Here is a 26637-nt window from a genome sequence, read left to right as displayed (position 1 = left end):
TGTCATATCCCCATTGAAAAATTCTCCCATGTTATATTCTTGCTGTTACTGCTAATGACAATTAGCATACCATATTTCATTAATTCCATCCTAGACTAAGGCACATAAAGAAAATACTTAAATTTCATTTTAATTGAGAGAGTTTAGTTGCCTAGACTACTCCATATTAATGAAAAAAATGGAATTAAGATCATGAATTACGTATAAGTGCCATCGGCACAGAAAATGAATTTTTCTTCAAGGAAATTCTCTATGCATCTGCAGAGAAGGAAGTGATTCACACTCACATGTGCATATACACACACACACACATACAAACTCAGATAAATGACCTGTGAGAAAAAGCCAAGATCAAAAGAGAATCTAAATCTGTTGGAAAAGTCAAAACCACTGCAAAGAAACATTAAAAAAAAATTATAAGTGGCACATGATCAGTTCTTCTAACTTTCATGTTTGGCGTCTCCATCCCCTAGGGTGTGGGTTATAGTTGCAATTGGTTACTGAAACACAGTAATCAGACCTGGTCTCCATAGACATTATTTCAGAATCATTTCTGGAAGGCTGCCTATAATATGCATATGGTACCTGTGAATCATGTTGGGAGTTGGTGGGCATACTATTATTGGGTAGGAATGCAACATTATACTCTTGCCTTCCAAATGAGCCCATATTGGCCTTCTGGGTTTGAGGGACATAGGACGGTCTTTCATTCCAATCCTCAGACGGCCCTGGAAGCACCTTCCTCCGAGCTGCTGAGACCACATTTGCCATAATGGATTCCTGAATGTTTCTGGGTCTGAAGTCATCATCCAGTAAACCAAAAGAAGACTTGGCTGCTGCTTCCCCAGGAGTTAGTCTCTTGTTTGCTTCCTCTAGCCCATCAGTTGGTTTGCTAGAGTAGCTATAAGCAGGCTGGTATACCCAAGGAGATGTTGTAGAGATGGTGGGTGGGACTGGTCTTCCAGGAAAAGAAAGAGAGCGTCCACTCTGCTAGAAATAATGAAAATGTTAATATATCTCATTCATGTTGGTTTATGCTGATTGACTGTTATTCCAATGTATTCTCCACACCATTACTAAGCACTATAAAAATCAAATCACCACAATGCTTAGTCCTAAAGCCAAGATAGGCTGCCTCTACCCGGTGTATTATTAGCGCTGGTGTGGGACTTGGCCCTCATTTAGGACCTCCTCCTTGCTCTCCTTTTCTGAATCCATAGCTCCAATTGCTACCATCTTTCTTAGTCATAACCACCATGGCAGGTGCCCTGTCATCACTGGGAGCCACCCTTACTCCTGTCTGCACTCTTCATATTCATGTCTATATCCACAGCCCACCCTCATTCTAATCCTGTTTTCCTGATACCAAATAAACTTAACATACTGATAACTCTGGAAACTGACCATGAGCTACTGGGCTTTGTACTTTTCCCAAGTGACTTTTAATATGTTATATTGATCCACTGATTACAGCAAAAACAAAGAAAAACTACTTAGATGTATTCAGTGTTACTGGTCTGATGGAGCAGATCGCCTTTCTCCAGGCAAATTCTTTTTCTACATTCGTGAAAATCACATCAATCTTTATTTCCTGAGTGTGGTGTATTGCCCATGTCTTGAAGGAAACATTTCAGCCACGTGTTTCATTTGTGCTTTGGTTCCTTTTGTGTGTATTACATTCCTTATTTCCTTGAGAGTGTGTGTCCCTGAAATATTCCCTTGTATATGCTAAATGTTCAGTTTGTCTAATATGCAGAAATATAAATTACTGAAAGCTCTTTTATTCTCTCTTTTTACCCATTCTGTATTTCCAGGGACCTTGAAGTCTGGTTATATACATTATATTCTCACACATTCCCATTTGCATGAGACCCTTAGACAAACTCTTGGCAAAAAGTATCAAAGGCACACTTAAGAGAAATGAGTCAACTTGGAAGTATCATAACATTGTGTTTCTTGAACAAAAAGCATTGCCATGCTTAAAAATGTGTTCAGATACTATAAATGGTTTCAACAGCTTTTCTTTCTTAATCAAGTTCTTAAATTTAAAATGAATAGCAACACCTGGATTTGGACAAAATGTCTCAGATTAAAATGTTTAGGTATTCCTGTTGTTGTTATTCCATTAGGCACACAAAGAAGGTGGGTGGTTCAATCTTGGTTTGCATATAAAGAGTAAGGGAGTCAATATAATGAATCTTGATTCTCTCTTTTCAGTCATTAAAACTTTAGTAATAATGGGGAAATTTCCTGGCAGTCCATTGGTTAGGACTCAGCACTTTCACTGCATGGGGCCCAGGTTTGATCCCTGGTGGGGGAACCAAGATCCCTCAAGGGACGCAGCCAAAAGAAAAAAAAAACTTTAGTAATAATGGTTGACTTTTAGCAAAAACTTGTTTTCATTAATCTCCTTCTCTTAATCTAAATCCAGTAAGTCACTATTTAAGGACTTGGTTTCTATTCCACATTGTTAATGCATTGTTTTCATTCATTTATTCATTTAACAAAAATTTTATTGAATAGCTAATGTTTCTAGGCACTTTCCCATGAGCTAAAGATACAAAGATGCTTCAGATAAAGTCCCTCTCCTCTGGAAGCATACAATCCAGTACAGTTTTTAGCTCTGCAATTGTGAGTTAGTCAATGAGAGGTCAATTTAGAGAAGAGACTCTTTACCTATCTTGACAGGACCAATAGCCAGTTTTGTACACTGTGAGAAGTATTAACATTCAGCATGATAAAGAGGAATTAGCTCTTCTCTCCCACAGTATGTGTCTATGTCTCCCTTTTGTCCTTATCTCTGGAAGAAAGAGAACAACATTGGTCTATAGAGTCCCTGGGACGCTTTTCACATTCCAATGATATCTGTTTTCCATCAGGTACAGCACCTGCTTTAGTCTGGTCTTTAAAACAATAGAGACGTAAAGGATGGCAACAAAAAGGCTCAGGTCTCCACAGAAATGTAGGCGAGGCTCCTGAATATACATACAGGTAACTAACATCACTGGCTAATAACTGGAAAAATAAATAATTATCAATATATTTGGAAGTATTAAGTACAATGTGAAGGCATACACCTCAGTGATAGGGCATGAAAAACACTGGATGAAAGAGAGAACTTTATTTTCTGGTCTTTGTTCTACCCACTTAGTTGGGAAATCTTCAAAAGAATGGAATCTTAACAGAAATGTAAAAGTTCAAAACACTGTTGAATGATACTCTAAAAACAAAGACATCAGGGATTGTTTTTCAGCTAAGGCAAAAAACATTAATCAGTTGAATGTGGGGAGAAAGAGTAAAACTTTGAAGTATAATGTTGAAAGAGTAAGTCGTAGTTTTCTGAAGAGAAATTTAAAATAGCATTGAAGCTTTTAAGAAAAGTCTCATGTAGAATAGACATATGCCAAATATAGCAGCAGTGCAGGTCGTAAAGGAAGAGGGCAATGACCTCAATGAACAAAATGACAATTGCTCTTCTATATACTCCTCAGACTGCCAAATGTGACTTCATGCTCCTTTAAATGCTAACAATAGAAGAAAATTACAAATTGTCTTAGGTTAGAGATGCAACTGTGGTATAAATAAATAGTTCTTTAGGTACATTTTTGTTTCTGTTCATGCCAAAAATATTTCAGGCCTCTAGTCTCTGCCTGCACCCAAACCCCTAATTCTAACGTATTTCCCCAAAGCAATTTTCACATCTTGTTCTTTGGTGCTATTTCCTTCTGTCAATCTCTGTCCCAAGGCTCATGCTGTTCTCTGCTTGGCTGGCTAAATGAAGCCATGTGATCTATCCTGAGCCAGAAATGACCAAAGGGACCTGAAAATAACAGAAGTGTTTCTTCTGTTTTGGAGTTTAGATGTCTGATGGTAGAATCCTAGCCACACATGGGTTAGATTCTGTGTTGGAGTTTCTATCTTGGGTTGTATTATTATCAAAAGAATTTAGTTTCGATATGAGAGCACTTAACTGTAACCAGTATGTTAAATTGGTTATTTTTTTGTGTATTATTATGTATGATGTGTCATCAGAATGCTTATTTCTTTTTGTCTCCTACTACCATTTAAGTTTTTTTAATGAAAGAAATTTTTTCACTGCTGCTTGATGAAAACTTAGCAGGTCCTGTGACATTCTGCTTCCTTTTAGGACTAGTCCTATCATTACCTTAAGTTACCCAAACCATTTGACTTCAACATAGAATATTCCAGCCACTGGAATAACAAACTCTGATCTCCTCTTAGAGTTAAATCTCCTCTCCTTCCCCAACTGCGGCCCATTTCAGGAGGATCACCTTCCTTCAGGGAAGGCACTGTGGTTGGCTTCTTCATGCTTTCTTCCTCTTCCTCTCCTAGCTTGCGAGCCCTGACTTCCAGCCCCCTGGGGTTAGAATGACAGGATAGAAAAAAAAAGAGCAGAAAGAAATTTTTACTTGATTTGGTAACATCATATTCTGGCTTTTCACTCTCAGAGCCAGGGAGGCCCAGAGAAGAAAACTTTCAAGGGATATTTGAAGATTCTTATTCCTATCAGATAGCTCATCTGTAGTCCTCGGTTCATGCCAATTCGTCTCAGTTCTAGGGGTTAACTTGTAACTCAATCTGCACCCCCTAGAAAGCTGTCTACCTACCGTTGTAGCTACTAGGGTCTGTTTGCACCCTTGGAGAGGCCCCAAGATGACCCCATCCAGCTCTTCCTTACTCCTGGACTGCTCTGGTCCATGGGGAATGCTCACATCATTTGCCTTTGGCAGTGCAGCAGCAGATTTCCTGGTTCTTTGCCAAAACAGTTTTTCACACCATCTCTCACCCTGTAGATATCCTGGGAGGGAGTCAGACTGACTGCAGCCCACCCACTCTGACCTCCCATCCATCTGCATGCTGACATCTCGGATCAAGTTCCCTAAGAAGCCACTTTGAAACTCTTTTCTCACAAGGCTGGAGGTGAGAGGGTAGGGCCCCCCAACTCCACCTACTCCAAACACACACTTAATCTGCAGCATTCCAGAATTCCTCCTCACAAAATCCTCTCTCCTTACCAGACTCTGACCCCCTTTAATAACCTGGACCTAAGGAGTTCAAGAATTGTGGAAGCGGCTTGCTATTCTGTGAACACACTGGGACACTCATGTCTGCTATTTTCTTTGTAAAGTCTATGTTTTAATCTGGAATCTCACTTCAGTGTGCAGCATCTCTTAAATTTGAGGGCCTTGGGGGAAATTTCCACTTTAATATTCTGTTATATAACATTATCATTTTCAGTAGAGCATATAGTTCTTTCTCTTATTTTTCTTTTTAAAATGAAATATAGGTTAAAAATAGAATGAAATGTGTTTTTTTCTACTAATTAATTGCAAGAAATTTATCTAATAACTTCAAATAGTCTTAAAAGTTGAAACCTTACACCGCACCCAGGCCTTGCCCTAGAGAAGGTGCCTCACTCATTTCCAGGGCATCTCAGGCAGTGCTTAAGCTCTAATCGTTGAGAACATCTTCCATATATTGAACCAAACTTTACCTCCCATAACTTTACCCCATTGATCCTGATAACATAAAGTACATCTGCTTATACTCCTCTCCAGCCATTCCTTCACACATTCCAGGCTGCTTCCGCTCTCTCGGAGCACCTTCACCACCTCATGCTCTTCTTCAGTTTTCCAACGAAGGGAAAATAACATCTATGGTGTTCACTCCGTCAGGTTTTCTGCATCCCTTTTTCTGCCAGTTTGTTAGATAAAACTAATGCAGATATAATGTCTTGATCTCCTTAAGTAGATGTACTTCCAGAAACACAATCACCAAAAGCAAACCCATGAAGATATCATTCAAACTGACTGAGGGGCCATGTCATCTGGCAGGTGGCATAGTTAATATTGCACGTAGAACAACAGTCTCTGTGTATTTAGACCAGTGTGCCATTTAAGTGTTGAATCCATGAGAGTACCTGTCAGTCTTTAGCTCGTCCAATAAAATGCATGCAGTAAAGGCTGCAAATATTCACACTGAACTCACGAATCACCTAATGTTATGTATTCCCATCAAAAGGATAAACACAAAGGAAGCATTTTCCTGCTTCTGCCTTCAGCAATAGCCAACACTGGTAGATCACTTACTGTGTGCCCAGTGGCGGGTGCTAATTGCTTTGCATGGAATATTTCATATATTCCTCATAACAACCCCATGAAGTAGGCACTTTTAAGATCCCTATTTTCCAGATGAGGACAGTGACACTTAAAGAGGGTAAGTAACTTCCGTAAGGGTAGAAAGCTAAAAAGTGCTAGAGTGGGGGGAGTTGAACCCAGGCAGTCTCATATCAGGGTTCTTAATCAAATACATATGACACTGTACTTGGAATGCAACTGTTTTGAAAAAATATCTTTTCAAAAAAAGATTTGAATCCAAGCAAACTAAATGGAATGAGATGTTAGAAATTTTGGAAAGGGTCATTGAAATCTTAATTTTGGATTCATTGATACTGGCATCTTGCCATTTGTCACAAGCACAAGTAGGCAGGCACCAGTGAGTAGGGAATACATCACATGAGATGTACTCCCTCTCTCTTAAGATGAGACACTGGGCACTCTGCATTCAGGTCAGCTGAAAAGCTCAGAGGAGCGGGGGGCCTTTCTCCACTTGACATGAACTATCTTTTATGTCAGTTAGATGTTGACTTATCCACATAGCTTGTTAATGAAGCAGCTTAGTGAGCTTCCTTGTTAAACTGTCCAGTAACCAATTTAGCTGCCAGGAAACACTTGACATTTAAAATAAGGAAAGGTCATCTGAGGTTTACCTAGGACAAAGAAGTGAATTCTAAAGCAATGCAAATAGCCCTAGAAGCCAAAGAAGTTTAATGTGATATACGTTTTGAAATTCAAACTGTTTCATACCATACACCTTATAAGCTAAAAAATTCTCTTGGCTGAAATCCTGCTTACACATACACAGTAGAGAATCTCCAGCTGACAAGTGTTATTTCAACTCCTTCGACTCCTTTCTCTCTAAACACACATGATCAGTAAATATTCATCACAAACATATACTTTATCATAAGCAGATTCTAATAAAAGCCAACAGGAATAAATGGCATTTCTTTTGACTTATAAATCACTGATTAGAACTTCTACAAAGCAGAGGTCCATGAAAGGGCACATGAATAGAAGAAAGCACCAGGCATCTGCCAGTTTTCCATTTGCTCAGGTTAAAATATTTGGAGTGATTGTTGACTCCTCCCCATCTCTTACACTCCACACCTGAACTGTCAGCTTTAAAATACATCCAGCATCTGACTATTTCTTACCATCTCTATTGGTACCATCCTGGGCTAACCCACCATACTCTTTTGCCTGGATTATTGCTATAGTCTCCTAATTAGTTTCCCCAGTTCACCCTTGCTCCTTTAGTCTAGCCTCAATACGGCAGCCATATTGAGAATCCTGTTGAAACCTAAGTCAGATTATGTCACTTAGTCCTCTGTTTAAAACTCTGTCATCGCTTCTCATTTCACAACAGGAAACAAAGTTCTTTCACTGACCCACAAGGCCCTACAAAATCTGCTGGTTTCACCCCTCCTTATACCTCTGATTTCATCTCCTCCTGTTCTCTCCCTACCACTTTGCTCCAGCTACGCTGGCCTCTTTGCTATCCTTTGAACAGATCAGGTACCCTCATACCTCAGGACCTTTATACTCGCTGATCCTCTGCCTGGAACACAGTACTCCAGATATTAGGGTGATCCTACTTCATTTCCTTCAGGCCTTACTCAGATATCTTATGATCACTATTTGGCTACTCTCAATCTCTCTCTCTCTTCCCCCCAACCCCAAGATTCCCTATCCCCCTTCCCTGCTTTATTTCTCCCCTTAGGCTTATGCCTATCTAACATAATAAATGTTTATTTAATTATTTGGTTTATCTGCTTCTCCCCACTAGAATTTAGCTCCATCTAAAGTAGGGGTTAAAAAAATAAATAAATAAATAAAAATAAAGTAGGGGTTGTTCCAATGCAACAATGGGCAGAAGACCTAAATAGGCATTTCTCCAAAGAAGACATACAGATGGCCAAGAAGCACATGAAAAGCTGCTCAACATCACTAATTATTAGAGAAATGCAAATCAAAACTACAATGAGGTATCACCTCACACCAGTTAGAATGGGCATCATCAGGAAATCTACAAACAACAAATGCTGGAAAGGGTGTGGAGAAAAGGGAACCCTCTTGCACTGTTGGTGGGAATGTACATTGATACAGCCACTATGGAGAACAGTATGGAGGTTCCTCAAAAAACTAAAAATAGAATTGCCATATGATCCAGCAATCCCACTACTGGGCATATACCCAGAGAAAACCATAATTCTAAGAGACACTTGCACCCCAATGTTCATTGCAGCACTATTTACAATAGCCAGGTCATGGAAGCAACCTAAATGCCCATCGACAGACGAATGGATAAAGAAGATGTGGTACATATATACAATGGAATATTACTCAGCCATATAGAGGAACAAAATTGGGTCATTTGTAGAGATGTGGATGAATCTAGAGACTCATACAGAGTGAAGTAAGTCAGAAAGAGAAAAACAAATATTGTATATTAATGCATATATGTGGAACCTAGAAAAATGGTACAAATGAACCGGTTTGCAGGGCAGAAATTGAGACAGATGTAGAGAACAAACGTATGGACACCAAGGATGAATTGGGAGATTGGGATTGACCTGTATACACTGATGTGTATAAAATTGATGACTAATAAGAACCTGCTGTATAAAATAATAAATAAAATTAAATTAAAAAAAATAAAGTAGGGGTTATTGTTTTATTCATTAAGACATCCCTTGACCTAGAATGGTGCCTGTCAAGTAGATGTTTAGTAAGTATTTGTGAAATGAATGAATAATAATTTCTTTATCAGACTGCCATAATCAGGAAATTCAGTTATCTTCACCAAACTTTTTGGTCCTGTCCCAAGATGTAGCCCTTCTCACAGGTCATTTACATGTGATGAGGGACTCACACAAATAGACCCATCCCACCACCCCCAATACATGCACACCAATATGCACATCAAGACATGTTTGGCAAGACAGATAGGATTAATCAATGTTTATGAAAAATCAGATTTTCTAAACAGGTAAAAGATTGTAACATGCTTCAAATAAATGATTTGCATTTAGGTTAGTGGAAGTGTAAGGGTTTTAAACCGCTTTGATTCCCCAAATGAGAAAAGTCTTAGAAAAATGATTCATGAATCCTAAAGACAGCCCAAAATCTACTTGTAAGATTTAAAAATAAAGACCAAAGAAGAAAAAGATAATGGAAATTGGGATGGGTTAGAGTTGGAGAAGAGAAGGCTGAAAGCTAATTTACCACTTATCGTGAGATTGCAAGCAGGTGTGGGAAATGGCAGTTTCTAGTATCTGATCTCTTGGGGCAATTCCAGCTCTAAAGAGTTTTCGATTACAATTTTTCTGACAATGGAAGCAGGTCAACATTGGAAGGAAGTTCTCCATAGGGATATAGAATTCCATTACCTAGAGATCTTTAAGTATAGGACAAGTGCTCCCTTGATGTAATTTAGATACAATTAAGTAGTCAGGGGGATAGTAGAATTTTAAGGTCATTTTTGTTCTAGTCTCTTAATAAGACAGTCTCTATCACATATTCCCTGCCTTCTCAAGTGAACCTTAAATCTTCCTGGTGGAAGAAGTGGAGTTTTGGGAAATTCTGTTGTAGCTGTCTCTTATCTAAAAAATGGAAGTGTCCATTTTTTTAAACTGAAATCAGCAATATTATTCTGCTTACCAAGAATAGTGCAGATAACCAGGACTAATAAATTGTACTATTGAATAGAAAAGTAGCCAAGTAACCATACATTGCTTAAATAGTTCCATGAATGCAATAAACATACTTAGACATCAAAATAAGAGATAATGTCTTGTAGCTAGAGCTTCTCATCTTGGCTTTGCCATTAACCATTTATCTTAATTCATCTTAGATTAACTATCAGATTAAATTTTTGGTTCTAAAACAATAAACTTTAAAAATTTTTTATTTTAGGTTTGAAGGCAATCCCTTTGTGAGAGAGGCTAAGAGTTATAACTGACAATAGAAGCCAGCATGTTATATTGGAAAGAATGTGAATTTGGACATCACACTGACCTGGGAGTCCTGCCTTTGCCTCTTTTTACCCATATGATTCAACCTCTCCCAGCCTTACTTTCCTTGGTTGTAAAACGGTAAGATTGCTGGCTACTGTTTCAAGATTATGGGTAGAGTAGAGATTGTGTTTATAAGTCAAATGCCACGTAGCACAACAGATTATTCTTGTTATTGTGAGAAGAGTCTGTGAGGCCTTAAAAGGTGTCAGAGACCTGGCAGAACCTTTTGTTCAAGAGGCAACTGCATAGGCAGGCTCCTGCCCTAGGATAAAAATAGGAGGGAGCTGCCTTTGAAGTGGCATTAGCACCGCACGCCTCAGATATTGCTGTGCCAGCCACTGACTCCCTCCCACCAGAACGCCGGCAGCAGGGCTGGCCAGAAACATCGCCACTGACCTCATCTCTCTGCTAGCTCTGGGTGGGCCAGAGTATAGACTTCTTGATCTTTTTTAACCTTCTGTTATAGAAGAATAAAAATAACCACATTAATTTAAGGTCATGAAGACTGATGTTAGGCAGGAATCTACACTTATACTTCTGTGGTCCCTTTCATCTTAGAAGCAATGATAACAATAACTAAAGTGTACAGAATTTTTACTATGTACTAGTCACAGTTTTAAGCATTTTGTCTATTAACTCATTTAATCCCCCCAACAATCCCCAATTTCTGCAAATATATAATCCCCAATTTCTGCAAATAAGGAAACTGAGGCATAGAAATTAGGTGATTTACCTGAAGTTACACAGCTCATTTTTGTAAAGGGAAATTGAAGAATTAAGGCCATAGATAATAAAATTTTATCTGAGTAATGTGTTTTAAGGCATTATATATGTTACTGGAAAAAAATTACTACAGCAGCAATTTTTACCCTCTCATTTTCCTCTATCCTCAGAAAAGAAGTATGTCACTCTCAAAATTATAATCTGTGAAAATACTCCTATTAATATAGACTGTATTATATTTAAGTAGCTGGAATTGCCATTTTAATTTTTTATAATTCTTGGGGAAAAGCCTTACTTAAGTATATTTTTATAAAAGTCTAATTTGGTTTGAACATAAAAATAAAATCTTTTAAACACATTTCAAAATATTTTCTGAAAAGAAGTTTTCTCTCCTCAGAAGATTTAAACAGTAAAAGTTATATAGATTTCGCACTATTGAAAAGAATGAATAATAGCAAAAGTTCAGCTCTCATCAATTTCTATAGAGAATTTCACAATAAATAAAGGATGCTGATCCTGTATGAAATAAGTGAATTTTTGACCTTGTGGGAGGTTTTTGTAGAGAAAAATTATCAGTGCCTGGCATATAGAAAGCACTTCATAAAAGAGAGTCATGTGTATTAGTATAAAATTAATACTTATACTATATCCCTAATTAGAATTATATTTATGATAAATTATAAAACCCATTTAAGGGTTTCCCTGGTGGCGCAGTGGTTGGGAGCCTGCATGCCAATACGGGGGACACGGGTTCGAGACCTGGTCCGGGAGGATCCCACATGCCGCGGAGCAACTGAGCCCGCAGGCCACAGCTGCTGGGCCCCGCGCACCTGGAGCCAGTGCTCTGCAGCAGGAGGGGCCACCGCAGTGAGAGGCCCGCGCGCCGCAGCGGGGAGCGGCCCCCACTCGCTGCAGCTGGAGGGGGCCCGTGCGCAGCAGCGGGGACCCAACGCAGCCAAAAATAAAACAAATTAATTAAAAAAAAACATTTAAAATGGTTTAACTATGTGAATATAGCTTTAGCTGTCCATAATATTCTAAACACCTTCTTTCCTGTAACAAATCCAGGCAACCGTCTCCTCCCTCCCTCATTCACATAAAGAAAAGTTACCATGAATGTGCATTTGTCCCTAGAAGGAAAGTAGGGATAAGAGATATTTTTTATAGCTTATGTGCCTGCTATTTGAAGTGGAGCTAATATCCCTTAAGCAAACTCATTTCCCAACTACAATGGCTTTCTCAGAGGAAAATTTTGTCAGTTAAGGTATTAAGAACAATTCTTAAGATATGTGTGGGTGCTATAGAACAACCTTGCTCGGGCCCTCTGCATGATAACATTCTCCAAATTTCCTACTGGCAGCTTTTTAGGCAATCCTACTCTTACAATTCCTTATAACATTTTTAAAAAACGGGAAATCCAAGCTGGTTAATGGTAGTGACAGACACATCAACAACTACACAACATGTGACATTATTTCATAAGGATGCAGAGGATACAGCATGAAGAAAACAACTTACTTGATCTTTGTAACTGTTCTTCTATCCATTACATTTTTAAGCTTATTAAATAGATCCTTTGATTCATATCCTGGGCCTTGGGGAAAATGTTTAACCTACTGTTCTTGGAAAATTTAAGATTTTTTTTCAATATTTATACTGTGTTAGTTTCTGTTTTACAATAAAGTGAATCAGCCATATGCATACATATGTCCCCATATCCCCTGCCTCTTTAGCCTCCCTCCCATCCTCCGTATCCCACCCCTCTAGGTCTTTGCAGAGCACCGAGCTGATCTCCCTGTGCTATGCTGCTGCTTCCCACTAGCTATCTATTTTACGTGTGGTAGTGTATATATGTTGATGCTACTCTCAACTCACCCCAGCTTCCCCCTCCCACCCCATGTCTTCAAGTCCATTCTCTATGTCTACATCTTTATTCCTGCCAGAGAGAAAAACAAATACCATACACTAACACATATATAGGAATCTAAAAAAAAAAAATGGTGCAGAAGTTTAAGATTTAGTGCCAAATCATATTTACATTTCCTTTGTCAAAAACATGGCTCCAGAGTGATGTTTAAAATTAGGAATAAAAAAAAATATAACTCTTCATCTGGGCAATCACCAACTTGTTTCCTTAAGTGCAGAGTAGATAAAAATTTTGCTTAATTGCCTTACCATATCTCTCTGGAACAAATGGTACATTTTATTTAATGATAACTTTCTTGTTTGAGGGAATTTACACAATAATTTCATATATGTCAGTTCATTTTAGAGACACAAGAACGCCATAAAGTAAGTGGGAGTTTCAAGTGAATGATGGTTTTTCAAATGAAGAGATAAAAGACCACTAAGGGGGGCTTCCCTGGTGACGCAGTGGTTAAGAATCCTGCCAATTCAGGGGACAAGTGTTCAAGCCCTAGTCCAGGAAGATCCCACATTCCATGGAGCAACTAAGCCCGTGCGCCACAACTACTGATCCTGACTCTAGACCCCACGAGCCACAACTACTGAGTCTGCGCATCACAACTACTGAAGCCCACGTGCCCTAGAGCACGTGCTCTGCAACAGGAGAAGCCACCGCAATGAGAAGCCCGCGCACCGCAACAGAGTGGCCCCCGCTCGCCGCAACTAGAGAAAGCCCATGCACAGCAACGAAGACCCAAAACTATCCAAAAATAAACAACTAAAAAAAAAAGACCACTAAGGGGTAAAATAGATTAAAGCAGAGTGTACAGTGATAGTCCTGATGGTGTGCTTTGCAAATGCAAATGCGAAATACAGAAACATCTTTTATCAGAAGTGCCCCAGGTACATTTCTTCAAAATTAGGAAGCATTTACTTTACTTGAAGATACTAATCCCAGGTATAAATGTAGTTCCATTAATGGTTCAAGGGGATGTCTCATAAGGTATTAGGATGCTTGTCTACTTATCAAACTTTCAAAATTAGAGAGCAAATTTTTTTTTTTTTTTTTTTTTGCTGTACACGGGCTTCTCACTGTTGTGGCCTCTCCCGTTGCGGAGCACAGGCTCCGGACGCGCAGGCTCAGCGGCCATGGCTCACGGGCCTAGCCGCTCCGCTGCATGCGGGATCTTCCCGGACCGGGGCACGAACCCGTGTCCCCTGCATCGGCAGGCGGACTCTCAATTATGCGCCACCAGGGAACCCCTAGAGAGCAAATATTTAATTTTGCCCTTGACATTAGTTATTACAGCTTTTCCTATTGGCATAGCTTTCTTAATGCACTTATAAAATGGCAGTATGTAATTATCTAGACATAATATTGCATATTAATACTACAGCAAATTTTTCTATGTGGGCCACTCATTTATTCAAAAGATCTCATTCTTTATTATTTCCCTGACCACTCCTCATTACCAAGTTCACCTTCATTTTGATATGATGTTAGGTAGCTATTGACTATCCACTTGCTAAACAATTGTTTCACTTTCAGTATTGATTCATACAAATGCATAGACGAATTAACAAAAGCCTTATGAACTAACTAACACTTCATCAACCCTCTAAGCCACTTTGGTTGTATAGTCTTAGCCTAATATAAAAGGTAAATTCTTCTGGAGGTACTAACATGTTTAGGCCATCATAAATATACATTTGAGATTGAGAGAAGAGAAGAGATCCTTCAGTAAGATGTATGTTTGAAGTTCTTAAGCAACTATCCATTAAAGAAAAGAAAAATGCTGGGGAAGGGATGGAAAAAAAATGTCCAGAGCTTATCTGTTTGTAAAAAGATTCCTTACTTATACCAGTCAAAAAGTTCCTCTCAAATCTGTTTTGATCTGTTTTGTAAATATTATGAGACACTTTCTGATAGTGGTATTCAGATTTTCCAGTTGATGGTTGTTTTCCCATTCCATTCTTGTCCTTAATCTTGCATCTCTCAATATTGGTAGATCTAATGAGGATAAGTCCTTTTTAAAATATAATTAATAGGTCAGCAATGATTGACCACCTGGAATCACATATGCTAGTGACCTAGGCTAGAGCTTTTGTGTGTTTTAGCTGGGAGGAAATTTATCTCCCAATTCCTTCATTTAAAGAGCCTGAAGGAGGTGTGGGTAGGGGGAGCAACTCTTACAATTTCTCACTGTGGGACAGATAGTCCCAGATGAAATCCAACTCTGATGTTACAACTAGTTGTCTAGACCAGTACATTTTTTGCAAAAAAAATGAAGTCTAGATGAGACAAAATGAAGTCTGACAATGCAATGCATCCCCATGATACACTGATAATTAAACATCTATGCACCATTCACAAAACAGGATTTTCACTTTGCCCGTGGTTGACAGTGGTAGGTAGAATATCACAGAAGTTTGGAAAAAAAAAAAAAGACAACAAAACAGAGGTTGAATAGTGAAAGCAAAGAAGGTAAATACTAAATGGTTCTTTGTAAAAAATTGCTTTTTGTATGAATGCATGATATGTTTGACGTAATTTCATAAAATGCAACATGTGCATTTTAAGAGCAAAGGATGGAGATCTAGTGATTCAGGTGAAATGATAAGCAAAGAATAGCAGAAGTTCTGATTTACAGAATTGCAAGCCCTTTTCTTACTTTACTCCAGTGTGCCCAATGGCTGCCCTAGGACTAGAGGTGTCTCTGAGTTTCAGAATGCTCTCCATTCTCAGGAAGTATCAGCGTGTGTCGAGAATAGACAGGAGGAATTATAGTCACACTTTACAGACACTGGAACCAAAGCAAATCTTCTGGTCAGGGCTTCAAGGAAAGAAAAATTATTCTCTAACCTCCTAAGCTCTGCTTTTTGTCTCATTAGAAAAATGATGTCTTTAAGATTTTTTCTTCAAATATTTTGGAATTAAAGTGGTAAGGAACAAACAAATTTTGTCTTGTCGGGTTTTAAACTGACCTTGGTTTTTAAAAAGCATTGAACTGCATCAAAATACTCACAACACTTAAAACCCAAATGTTTTTAAGGAGCTATTTATATAGAGAATTATAAAATCTTAGAGATGGAAGGCATTTTAGAGATCCTGCAATCAAGCTTCCACGAGGTATAGGAGTTCCTTTTATAACACCCCTGATAGGCATTGCAATGGAAAAAGCACAGGCTATGAAAACAGATAGACTTGGATTCAGCTGGTGAGTCTGCCACCTTACTGACTGGGTGACTTTGGGCAATTTTCTTAAGCTCTCTGAGCTTCAGTTTCCTTATCAATTAAAAAAAAAAAAATGAGGATGATTTCCACCAAATAAGGTCGTTGTGAAAATTAAATACATGGATTAAGACCCTTAACACATTTTATATGTCTAACACATATGTTAGTTAGTTCCTTCTCCATTCCTTCCCCACAAGTTTTTGAAGTTTTCTTAAGTTAAACTGAAATTTACTGTCTTGTAACTTCCATTCACTAGTCCTGTTTTTCTTTTTCACAATGGAGACCTTTACTCTCTCATCCATACCAAAATTCCTCAAATATCCAGCTCTCCTACCTCCTTTTTAGTCTTTTCTCCTCCCACTGGTAAATGTACAAGCATATATCTCATATTACAGAATTTCCAGACACATCACCATCCTTTTTGTTTTAGAAATAAACTTTAGTGCGTCAAAGGCCTGAAAACAATACTCCTGTTAGGATCAAAGCTGCTACTCAGTGGGCCTACCTGTCCCTTTGTTCTGTTCACTCTTCTAATGTTTAAGCAGCCTCTTGACTGACTTTGCATTTTGTCAGTCCAGCACACAATCTGATTGTCTTAATGTTAAGGTTAAACAAAAATATTGGGATCTTTCCCTGTGATCCATAAAGCGCACGAACTTCTTTTTAGTTTTGAAGATTTTACAATCATACTTGTTTCCATTTTAAAAAGCTAATTAGCATTCAAAGTGCTTCAAAATTCTCCTTTAGTCTAGATCCCAAAATAAGAATGTTTTGATTACTGCCAGAGAGATTTCAGTTATTAGTAAGAACATTTTTGATTGGAGATAAGAGACTCTACTGCCCTACAGCCAAGGGAAGTCATACAATCCCTTTGCCCAGAGATAAGAAAAATCAGCCAGGGAACTTTGTACAGTCGCTTCTCTAGATGATAAAATTGTATCATTCTATTCCTAGAAATATTTATTCTCAGACTTGATTAGAAGCAGGGGGTCAGATAAAATCACATCTCAAGGCCCTCTTTATTCTTCTATTTAAAAAACAAATTTAAAAGACTGTTCAAAGCAAATTATTTGCAACACACTTTAGAATGGTTGCCTGTGAAGCACTCTCTGAGCGGGAAGAGAGTTTGCTGCCACCTCCTGGGCTTTTAGAATAAAGCTGTCAAGATCAGCACTTCAGGGCCTGTTCCCTTCAGACAAGGCATCAAGAGCATTTGAAAGCAGGTGCCGTTTACAAGTCTGGCTGTCCCGGACTGAATGAACTAGAAAACTATTGATGGGTTTTAAAGAATAAAGTTGAGTTCAGTGTTTTGTGTGTCAGAAAACTGGTTTTCAAAGTGAGGTTCACAGCCCATTACCATCAGAATCACCTGGGGTATATGTTACAAAAACAAATTCCTGGGCCCCATCCAGGGGCTACTAAAATCATAATTTCCCTGGGGCGAGGGGAATCTTAATTTTTCCCTGGGAACAAAAGTTGGAAAACTGCATATTAGAATACTGTGAAGCCAAAAAAAAAAAAATAATAATACTGTGAAGGCAATAGTTTGCTCACACTAAAACACTGTATATAAAGGAAATAGTTGGTGAACTGAAGTGAAAAACTAAAATTAAAAGTTCTAAGAGATATATTTTGTTTTGCTCTTAATTTCAGTAATACCACCTGAAATGAATTGTGACATTTTGCTGGACATTTCATAATGTAGAATTCAAAATCTATTTAGCCCATATTGAGTTTATATGAAGGATTATAAGTGGCACCATCTGATAAGCATTAACAAGTAGTCCAGTGGGCCAGACCATCAATAAATTCTGAGTGTGATTAAAACAAGAAAGAAACTTCCAACTGTGAAAGGGTTGGTATGATACTTTAAATTATCATTTTATTTATATCAGTCCAGCCAATTCCTTAGTGATTTTTAGCTCTAGAGGATGGTTTTGTGAATACTTCTTTATCAAACTGAGATATGCTAGCAGAAAAAAGAACTAATGCCATGTAAGAAAGAAACCTAGTTGTTTTTTACTTTTTAAGAAAAAGTGTAATTAAACGCCACAAAAGGAAAACTTAACTAAGTCAATTTAACTGTATTTGAAACTAAAGCAATTTTAGATTCAGATGAAGTTTTCAGAATCTCATCTTCTTGTGATTTTTCTCTCTTCAAGATCGTCCTAACTTCTGCTTCTGACTCAGAAGAATTCTAGAAGTACCAGAAAACCCACAAAAATTCCCTGTGTTTGAAAGGCAGCTGGAATTTTAAGTTCCTCCCTACATCAGTCGTTCAGCTTCTGAGAATTGTTTTTCATCACTTGCGCTGTGAGCTAGGAGTTTGCTCTGTTCAGACCGAGGTTTCACTCTTTCTGGTTTTGGAAACTGATCACGCTTCTCAGGCAAGGGGATCAATTACTCTAAAAAGACCAGGTTGCTGACCCTTCATCCTGGGACAGTGTTGAGGAGGAGGGATAAGAACAGCTGCCTGCTGCATCGTCAGAGGCCAGCCAGGTTCTCTCAGAGCCCCAACTGTTGCAGGCCTGAATTGGGGTAGCTTCGGGGATTGGGTTGCCAACTGTTCCACTTTCTGTGTGATAGGCCTAGTTAAGCTTCAACTATCCTACTAGAACCTTGCTCAGGATACCAGCTATTCTATTTTGAGAATATATTTCATTTACAAGCATTTCCCCTAAGAATTCTCTCTATATTGCTAAATACACCACACTTATTTTCTTTAATATTGGTACTTTGAATTTATCACAGTCCCTTTATAGTGAGTCTCAAAGCTGATATTAAGTTTCTTTTTTAAAAAATGCTGTACCAGTCTTTTTGAATCCTGGTCTCATCTTTGTATACCACTACAACAATGCTAGTACAATAGATGAAGACAAAAGAGAAAAAAATTGACCAATAGGCTGAATACAGAGGAGTATAGAAAAATAAAACTTCAGTAAAAAGAAAACAGTAGAGAAGAAACAAAGATGTCTCAGTAAAAGACTCCTGGGGATATATTATTCTTCATGTCAGTATGAGATTTACACAGACACTGCTGCCGCTTTTTCTATTTTAGTTCTCTTAGATCCCTTAAACTGGGATTCATATTAACAGAGAAAACAAAAGAACTTTTTTAATCATTGTGTGTGTTTCCCTCCTTGGTAGTTTATGAAATAGTAGCTATTGTTTATTGAGTGCCCTTTATAAGAATATTAAGAGCTAACATATGTTGAATGTTTTCTATGCACCAGGCACTGTTTTATACCCATCGCACATATTGGTTTGTTTAATCTTCACAAATCGTGAGGTACACCTATTATTTTCTCCATTACATAGCAGAGTGTACTGAGACACAGAGAGGCTGAATCGTTTGCCTAATGTCTCCCAACAAGCAAGAGGCAGCCTGGGATTCAGCTGCAGGCATTTTGGCCCAAGTCCACACGCTTACCCACTACAAAATGTTGTCTCTGTGTACTTGGTGTTTATGTGCATTATCTCACGTAATCATAGGTGAATTTCATTTAAAAAATGGTTACCTTATGCTTCCCCTAAATCAAAATCATTGCTTTAATTAATTTATTTTTTAATTTAAATATTTGCAGGAACATTTTTCTGCATTATTGTCACTAAAATTTGAGGAATTTCTCATCACTATTCTTTTTTTCCTTAATTTACCTGGTGTAAAGTAGTACAGCTATAGTAATATATGATAGCTTGAAGTGGGTGTTTGAGGAATTTAGTCAAACACATCATGGGTATTCACTCAATGGAACTAGCAAAATGTTAGACTTCCCCCTACCATTTGAGTTATAAGCAAATAGGCTGGTAGAAATAAAAACGACACCTTTCTCCCTCCCTTTGTACCTGTTCACAAGTGTCTATCATTTGGGGCTACCAAACTCTAAGAAGTTTTTTCAACATTTCTTTCTTTGATTTGGAAGGTATAAAGTAACTTTTGAGTTATTCCTGAGACAGGTATAGCTTATCACCTCTGATGGGCAATTCCTTTCATATGTGACCTTTGTCTTGTGATCAAGTGAGGTAATGTAGCCTTGTGATTAGAGAATAGCTCTGGAGTCTGACTGTTGGGTCTTGAGTCTTAGCCCCATCACTTTAGACAAGTTTCTTAACTTTTCTTTACTGTATTTTCTCATCTGTAAAGTAGAATGATAATAGTTCCTTCTTCATACACTAATCATTTTGTGATGACTAAAAAAGTTAAAATTTGTTAAGTCTTTAGAATGGCACCTAGCATATAGTAAGTCCTCGTAATTATCACTGTATTAGTAGATCTATGATTTTAAATTAAGGCAGTAAAGCTCTGCAAATATAATGAGGGTTTTTTTACAATTAACTCAGAAGTTCACATCTTCTCTCCTTGAAGTTAGTGACGAGAATGTTCATACCCACATTTAGAATCCATTACAGTAGTTCTTTAGGAGATGTTTCCAAAATGACAATGAGACATAGTTTAAAGCAAACAGAACAAAACAAAAAACTACTGGAAAAAACATAAGGTATAAAAATGTCCTCTCGGGCTTCCCTGGTGGCGCAGCGGTTGAAAGTCCGCCTGCCGATGCAGGGGACACGGGTTTGTGCCCCGGTCTGGGAAGATCCCACATGCCGCGGAGCGGCTGGGCCCGTGAGCCATGGCTGCTGAGCCTGCGCGTCCGGAGCCTGTGCTCCGCAACGGGAGAGGCCACAACAGTGGGAGGCCCGCATAACGCAAAAAAAAAAAAAAAAAAAAATGTCCTCTCTGGGAACTTTTCAACAGAAATACCTGTCGAGAAACCTTCCATTGAGGACATTGCAGCAGGAAGGGTTTGCTGCCTCATCCATATCCAGGATGAATGCTAGCTCAGCCAGGAGACACTTCATGGAACTCTAAGATTCCAGTGACGACTACTTTTTTGATATATTTTGAAACACTGAAAACTGTGATTCTCTCAGCATTATTCTGTGTAGACTTATTCCTGTTGAAATGTCTCAAGTTATTATTGGTTTAGTAGCAAACCAAGCTGGGTGCTGATTCACTATGATAAGCAAGTTCCCTGAATTACTTTTAGTGGGAAAGGCATGAAGCCAAGGGGAGTACTTTCTTTTATGTAGAGCCTTTGATTTTGCTTTATTTTTTTTTAATGGCATTCCTCACCGCCCCCAGCCCATGAATATCACCTTTTCACCCTGATATAAGTGAAAGAATTTTGGGAACTCATACAAAATCACTGTCAAATCCATCATTTCTACTTATAAAACAGATGCTTATTTTTCAGAGACTGGTTTTCACTTCCAACATATTATCATAGCATCTGATTTTATGAGCAATCTTATGATAGTAGGGTCTTTTCTAATGTCTCTCAAGTGGTCAAAGCCATCCATTAAGCATATGTAGAGTAGGCTCTTGGTGCATGGTTTGCTGAACACATAATTAACAGGTCTCAGGGAGTGGGATTCTGGGGTCTAATGAGACTGTGGAAATCTTGTGGTACTGAAGGGAGAGCCTGGACTTGGATGTCAGATAAGTATGTAAGTCCAACCCTAGCCCACTACTTTATAAGCTTAGTGATTGCCGGACAAGTTGGTTAGCCTCTCTGGGCTTCAGATACCTTGTCTACAAAATGGAAATAATAATAATACCTTCATGTTCAGGGTAATTCTGAGGAGTAAATGAGATCACAGTGTAATTGGTTAAGGGTGTAGGTCCAGACCAAATCCAGGGTCCACTACTTAACGCTATGTGATCTTGGGCAAGATATTCAGCCTCTTTGTGCCTCAGAATCCCATCTATAATCTATACACTGAGGATTATGATGGTACCTATCTCATAAGGACTACTGATTAAAAAATATAATCTATGGTGGTTGCCAGAGGGGTGGAGGTGTGGGTGGGCAAAATGGGTGAAGGTGGTTAAAGGTACAAACTTGAGGTTATCAGAAATAAGTTCTGGGGATGTAATGTACAGCATGGTGACTATAGTTAACAATACTGTATTGTATATTTGAAAGTTGCTAAGAGAGTAGATTTTAAAAGTTCTTATCACAAGAAAAAGAAATTTGTAACTATGTGTGATGTTAATTAGATCTATTGTGATGATCAATTTGCAGTATATACTAGTATCAAATCATTATTGTACACCTGAAACTAATGTGATGTTATATGTCAATTATATATCCATTAAAAAAAAAAAAAAGAATCTATGAAGATACTTGGCACAATTCAGGGCCCAGAGTTTGTGCTCAGTTAGTGTTAGTTATTGTTATGATTTATGTAAAGTATTAACATTGTTCCTGGCTTTTAGTAGAAACTTAATACATCAACCCCCCCACCCTACCTTCTGTCTTTTCCTTAGACCTCATGAGCTTGTTTAAATGGCTGCCACAGCTTCCATCCCCACACATGTCATCCTAACTGAGACGGTAATCTTGACTCAGGGCCTTTGGGTGGTCTTGAAAACAGATCATTCCACTAAATAAAGATACCAAAGAGCCTCCCTGACTTCTAAAATGTCTCCTGAAGAGCAAAAAAAAACACTTTTGCTTTTTGATATTTACTTGCAAGAAGAAAATTTTTCTCAGTTTATACCTAACATGTGCATTTCTTTTCAACTTAGAGCTAATTGCAAGTCTATGTTTGTTTGTTTGTTTTCCATGAACAACCATTAATAATTATCAAGGAGCTCAAGAAGTAGGGGCTGTGAAAGCAGGATTCCTCCATGGTATATTGGAATGTTATTATTTTAAATACTATTATTATTATCAGGTAGAGGAAGAAGGGTAGGCTGGAAAGTAGGTCCTTGTGATTATTTTTATTAGGACCCTGAATGTATATCTTACCAGTCATAACACACACATAATTTAGATAAACGTGTCAAGAATGAGGTATAAACAGAGATACACATGAGGAACTTTACATTTAGAACCAAAACATGAAAATTTAAGAAATTCTGTGTATCAATAACAAACAATTATTTGTTTGTTAGAAGTCTAACTTTTTTTTGTACTTGAGAAATACTTTATTAGCTGGCATAGCTCTGATAAAATCAGGAATCTGACAGGATTTGATATTTTAAAATTAAATTTCTCTTCACTCCATTGCTTCTGAGTAGTAAGGTCTATGATTTCCAAGTGCCAAATGGTAATTTAGTGTACAAATACACATACCATAGAAACATTAAATTTTTTTTTTTTAATTTAAGAAATTGGCTGTACCTGATAACATCAAGGAAAGAATAGTCTGATTTGGGGGCTTCTGGTTTTTATTGGTCTGATGCTCCACAGGATGGCCTGTAATTTTTTTCCTTTTTTTTAAACTCAGACTGGCCTCTTTTAGCAATTTTGCCTGGTGTTTGGGTCCTGTGGGAATTTACTAGCTTGCTTTATGGCCTTTGGCCAATCCTGGTGGGAAGTCAAGAGAAGAATTCATTTCTGCTTTTTCCCAGAATACTTGTTGACAAACTCAGCGGCACTGAAGTGTTACACGAGTCTTTGTGTCCCCCAGAGTCCAGTGATAAGGGGACATGAGACCAGCAAGGGTCAGTGCTTCTGGGAATATAATGTTGGCTCTTAGAATTTACATATTTTTCTCATGAACTTTTAACAATTTTTAAAACAAACTCAGCAACTGTGATTTTAGGAGGGAATGAGAACACAGCCCACTGCTTCCCTCTGGAAGCATTTTAAGCGTTTAGCTTTTCAGAAAACAATCACTTCTTTTTGATGACCATGACTTCAAATACCCTTCCTGCCAGGCCAGTGATGACTCATAAAATAGCAATGGATTTCAGGAATTCACTCTTTGAATTTGGGTGCTTGCAGGTTCTCGAATTTGTAACTGGATGAAATGATACACAGCAAGGGACTTCTGTTTGAAAGATTAAATCCAAACTCAGACACTAACAGCCATGTGTCTTGTGCTCTCAAGAAACGTCTGTGAAAGTGCTGCATTCTGAGTGTTTGATATGCCTGTCAGCAGCAAAGAGCCTTCAAGATTTTTTAAGCTAGTAACTGTAAACAAAACAATGGCCCCACATCACTTAGGCCACTCCCTTTAAATGCAGATCATTTGTTCTTGACATCTCAGATGCGACTCTTGTGGCCAGGCTAGAATTCAACTGTGTGATAATACTCAGTTGCCCTATGAAACCCACTTTTTGAAAGGGGTCAGCACTATCTAGAAGAGTTAAAGAATCCTGGCTTACTCTCAAGAACTACTGTAACTCAGTCAGTTTTCCTGTGGTTAAAATGAGTTGCTTCTTGTGAAGATTAAATGAGGTACATGTAATCATTAACAATCGTGCTAGATATATTTTGAAGTACAAAATTTTACATGTTCCAGAATGACAGCCCCAATGTGTCTTATAAAACATATTCCTAAAAATGTATGCTTTATACTATCAATGAAGAGTCAAAATACAGAAACAGTGTGATTTTCCTCTCTCAAAGCAGAATGTGTTTATTATTGAAATATTAGAAATAAGACTGTAACTGTTCTAAGATCAAAGTGGCAGTGCTCAGATTCTCAATCTTACCAGTTCTGTGATTCAATCTGCCCTCCTATAAGACTGAGAGGAATATGTATACTCACATTTACATAGCACCTTTCTTCCTAGTATATCTAGTGTTGTTCACATTCACTATGGCACAACATTCCAGGAAGAGAGGTTTGAGACATCACTAAGGGGACACTGGTGGAAAGAAATTTGCATAAGGTCCTGCAGTAAGTGAGTGACTGTGATTACATTTTATTTTATATTCCAATGCCTGTTAACCACGCAGTGGATTCCTTAGGATAATGTATGTAAGGCACCTATCATAACGCAAGCACTCAGTAAATGATCATTGCTATTGTGTTGACGATGACAACTGGACTTCATGGGTGGGGTGCTGTACCTAGAGATTAAGCTAACAAAGGACAAAGATAAAGGCAAGGTCCTAAACTAAACAAAAACTGCTTCCCCATACCCTCAAACTAGCCAAGCAACCAATCCGAATATCTGCCACCACAACAAAGCCAACACCCCGAATTCAAAGGGTGCCCAGTGGGAGGGAAGCTGAGGTCATGAGTCCTAAGTCTCCCACCTGCTGCACTGACATCATTTCCAGAGCTCCAACCTGAAAGGTGGTACACCCAACTTATTCTGCTTGCAAGCTCCCACGGGACTCCCCGGCTGGGGAGAAGAGGCAAATAAATCCCTGCTTCTCCAGGGAGCTAGCTCAGTCCTTCTCCCTCCCAGCCCCCATCTCTCAGGGTGAGGTTAGACTCTGCTGTGGATACAATTTTGGAGGATTCCCATGCCTTTTCCACAATTTGGGACTGTAAGGTTCCAGATGAGATCTGTGCTACCAGCTCCCAGTCGAAGCTGTGGATGCTTTTAGTGCATGCCTGACATGCTTCTTAGAAGCTTTTTTGGGAACCCCATGACGTCTCAGTCATGTTAGTTGTGTCTTTAGTCATCAACTCCAAACAGTGGCTCTGATAAGATGGCCACCTGTCCAACAGGAAATGGACCCCAAACACTTCTCATTCCTATATACCACAAACCACTGGACAACTGTAAATACTTGTGGGTCATTACCATTCTAGGCTACTGTTGAACCAGTGATCTCAAATCGACTACTTTGTGTTCCATTTTCTTCCCTCTAATTCATGCCGTTCTTTAAATGCTATGTTAAGAATGCAAAGTTACAAAAATGATCTCCTTTCCTGCTTCACCTTAAGATGCCTTTTTTGGTTGTTCTATTAGAAAAGAATGCAAAACGCACAGCATTCAACAGACTTCCTTTGCAAAGAACAAGTAATACAAACAATAGCCTTATATAATGGATAGATTGCTTTTTCCTTTATCCTGTATGAATCTTCCTAATTGATTTCCCAAAAAGGCAAATAAGAGGCCAAGCTACATCCTGTGGTTCTAACCTCTACATAAATTGCCACCAAAAGCAATGGAAGATTTTCCAGAGAAAAAGCAGAAGAATAAGCCCCATTGTTCTGTAGCTGACTTAATTCTCCTCTGTGTTATGTCATACAAATACCTACAGCTTGCAGTTTTACAATGTACAGAGAAATGGAAATGTTCACAGAAAAGAAATTCAGATGTTTGGGAAGCAATATAAGAGAAATATCAGAGAAATGACTTAGGTCAGAACAGCTCATACAGGGAAGTATTTTTTTTTAATACATTGAACAGATTAAAGAAGAAAGTAATATTTTAATAAGGTAGTGAAAATATAGCAGATTGACAGTGACAGCAGAAAAGGAACAGGAATACAGATATTTTCAGAGGATTAAAATGGTACCATGTACCCTCACACCAGGCAAGCTTTTATGAGAGGTCTCTAGACATATCTCTTGTATCAAGTAGATGGTTTTCCTTGGAGCTGTCAAAAATGCTTTGTGGGGCTTCCCTGGTGGCGCAGTGGCTGAGAGTCCGCCTGCCGATGCAGGGGACACGCGTTCGTGCCCCGGTCCGGGAAGATCCCACATGCCGCGGAGCGGCTGGGCCCGTGAGCCATGGCCGCTGAGCCCGCGCATCCAGAGCCTGTGCTCCGCAACAGGAGAGGCCACAACAGTGAGAGGCCTGCGTACCGCAAAAAAAAAAAAAAAAAAAATGCTTTGTGGTTCTCTACATTAACTC

At 38.5% G+C, this 26637-nt stretch overlaps 1 protein-coding gene across 2 annotated transcripts in view; it reads right to left on the bottom strand.

Moving 5' to 3' along the window:
• Positions 1-107: 107 nt before the first annotated feature.
• Positions 108-26637, bottom strand: part of SYNPO2 (synaptopodin 2) — a 168270-nt gene continuing 141740 nt past the window's right edge. The window contains exon 5 of one of the 2 annotated variants that reach the window (XM_065877741.1): positions 108-987. In XM_065877741.1, coding sequence (XP_065733813.1) covers positions 448-987 — 540 coding nt within the window. In that variant the 3' untranslated portion in view covers positions 108-447. Of the gene's footprint in view, positions 991-26637 lie in introns of both variants that reach the window. The other variant, XM_065877740.1, reaches the window with a different exon arrangement.

Source organism: Phocoena phocoena, chromosome 5 (genome assembly GCF_963924675.1).
Source record: "Phocoena phocoena chromosome 5, mPhoPho1.1, whole genome shotgun sequence".
NCBI lineage: Eukaryota > Metazoa > Chordata > Mammalia > Artiodactyla > Phocoenidae > Phocoena > Phocoena phocoena.
The sequence above is the reverse complement of the archived record's forward strand: the minus strand, read 5'-3'. Positions and strand labels throughout refer to the sequence as shown.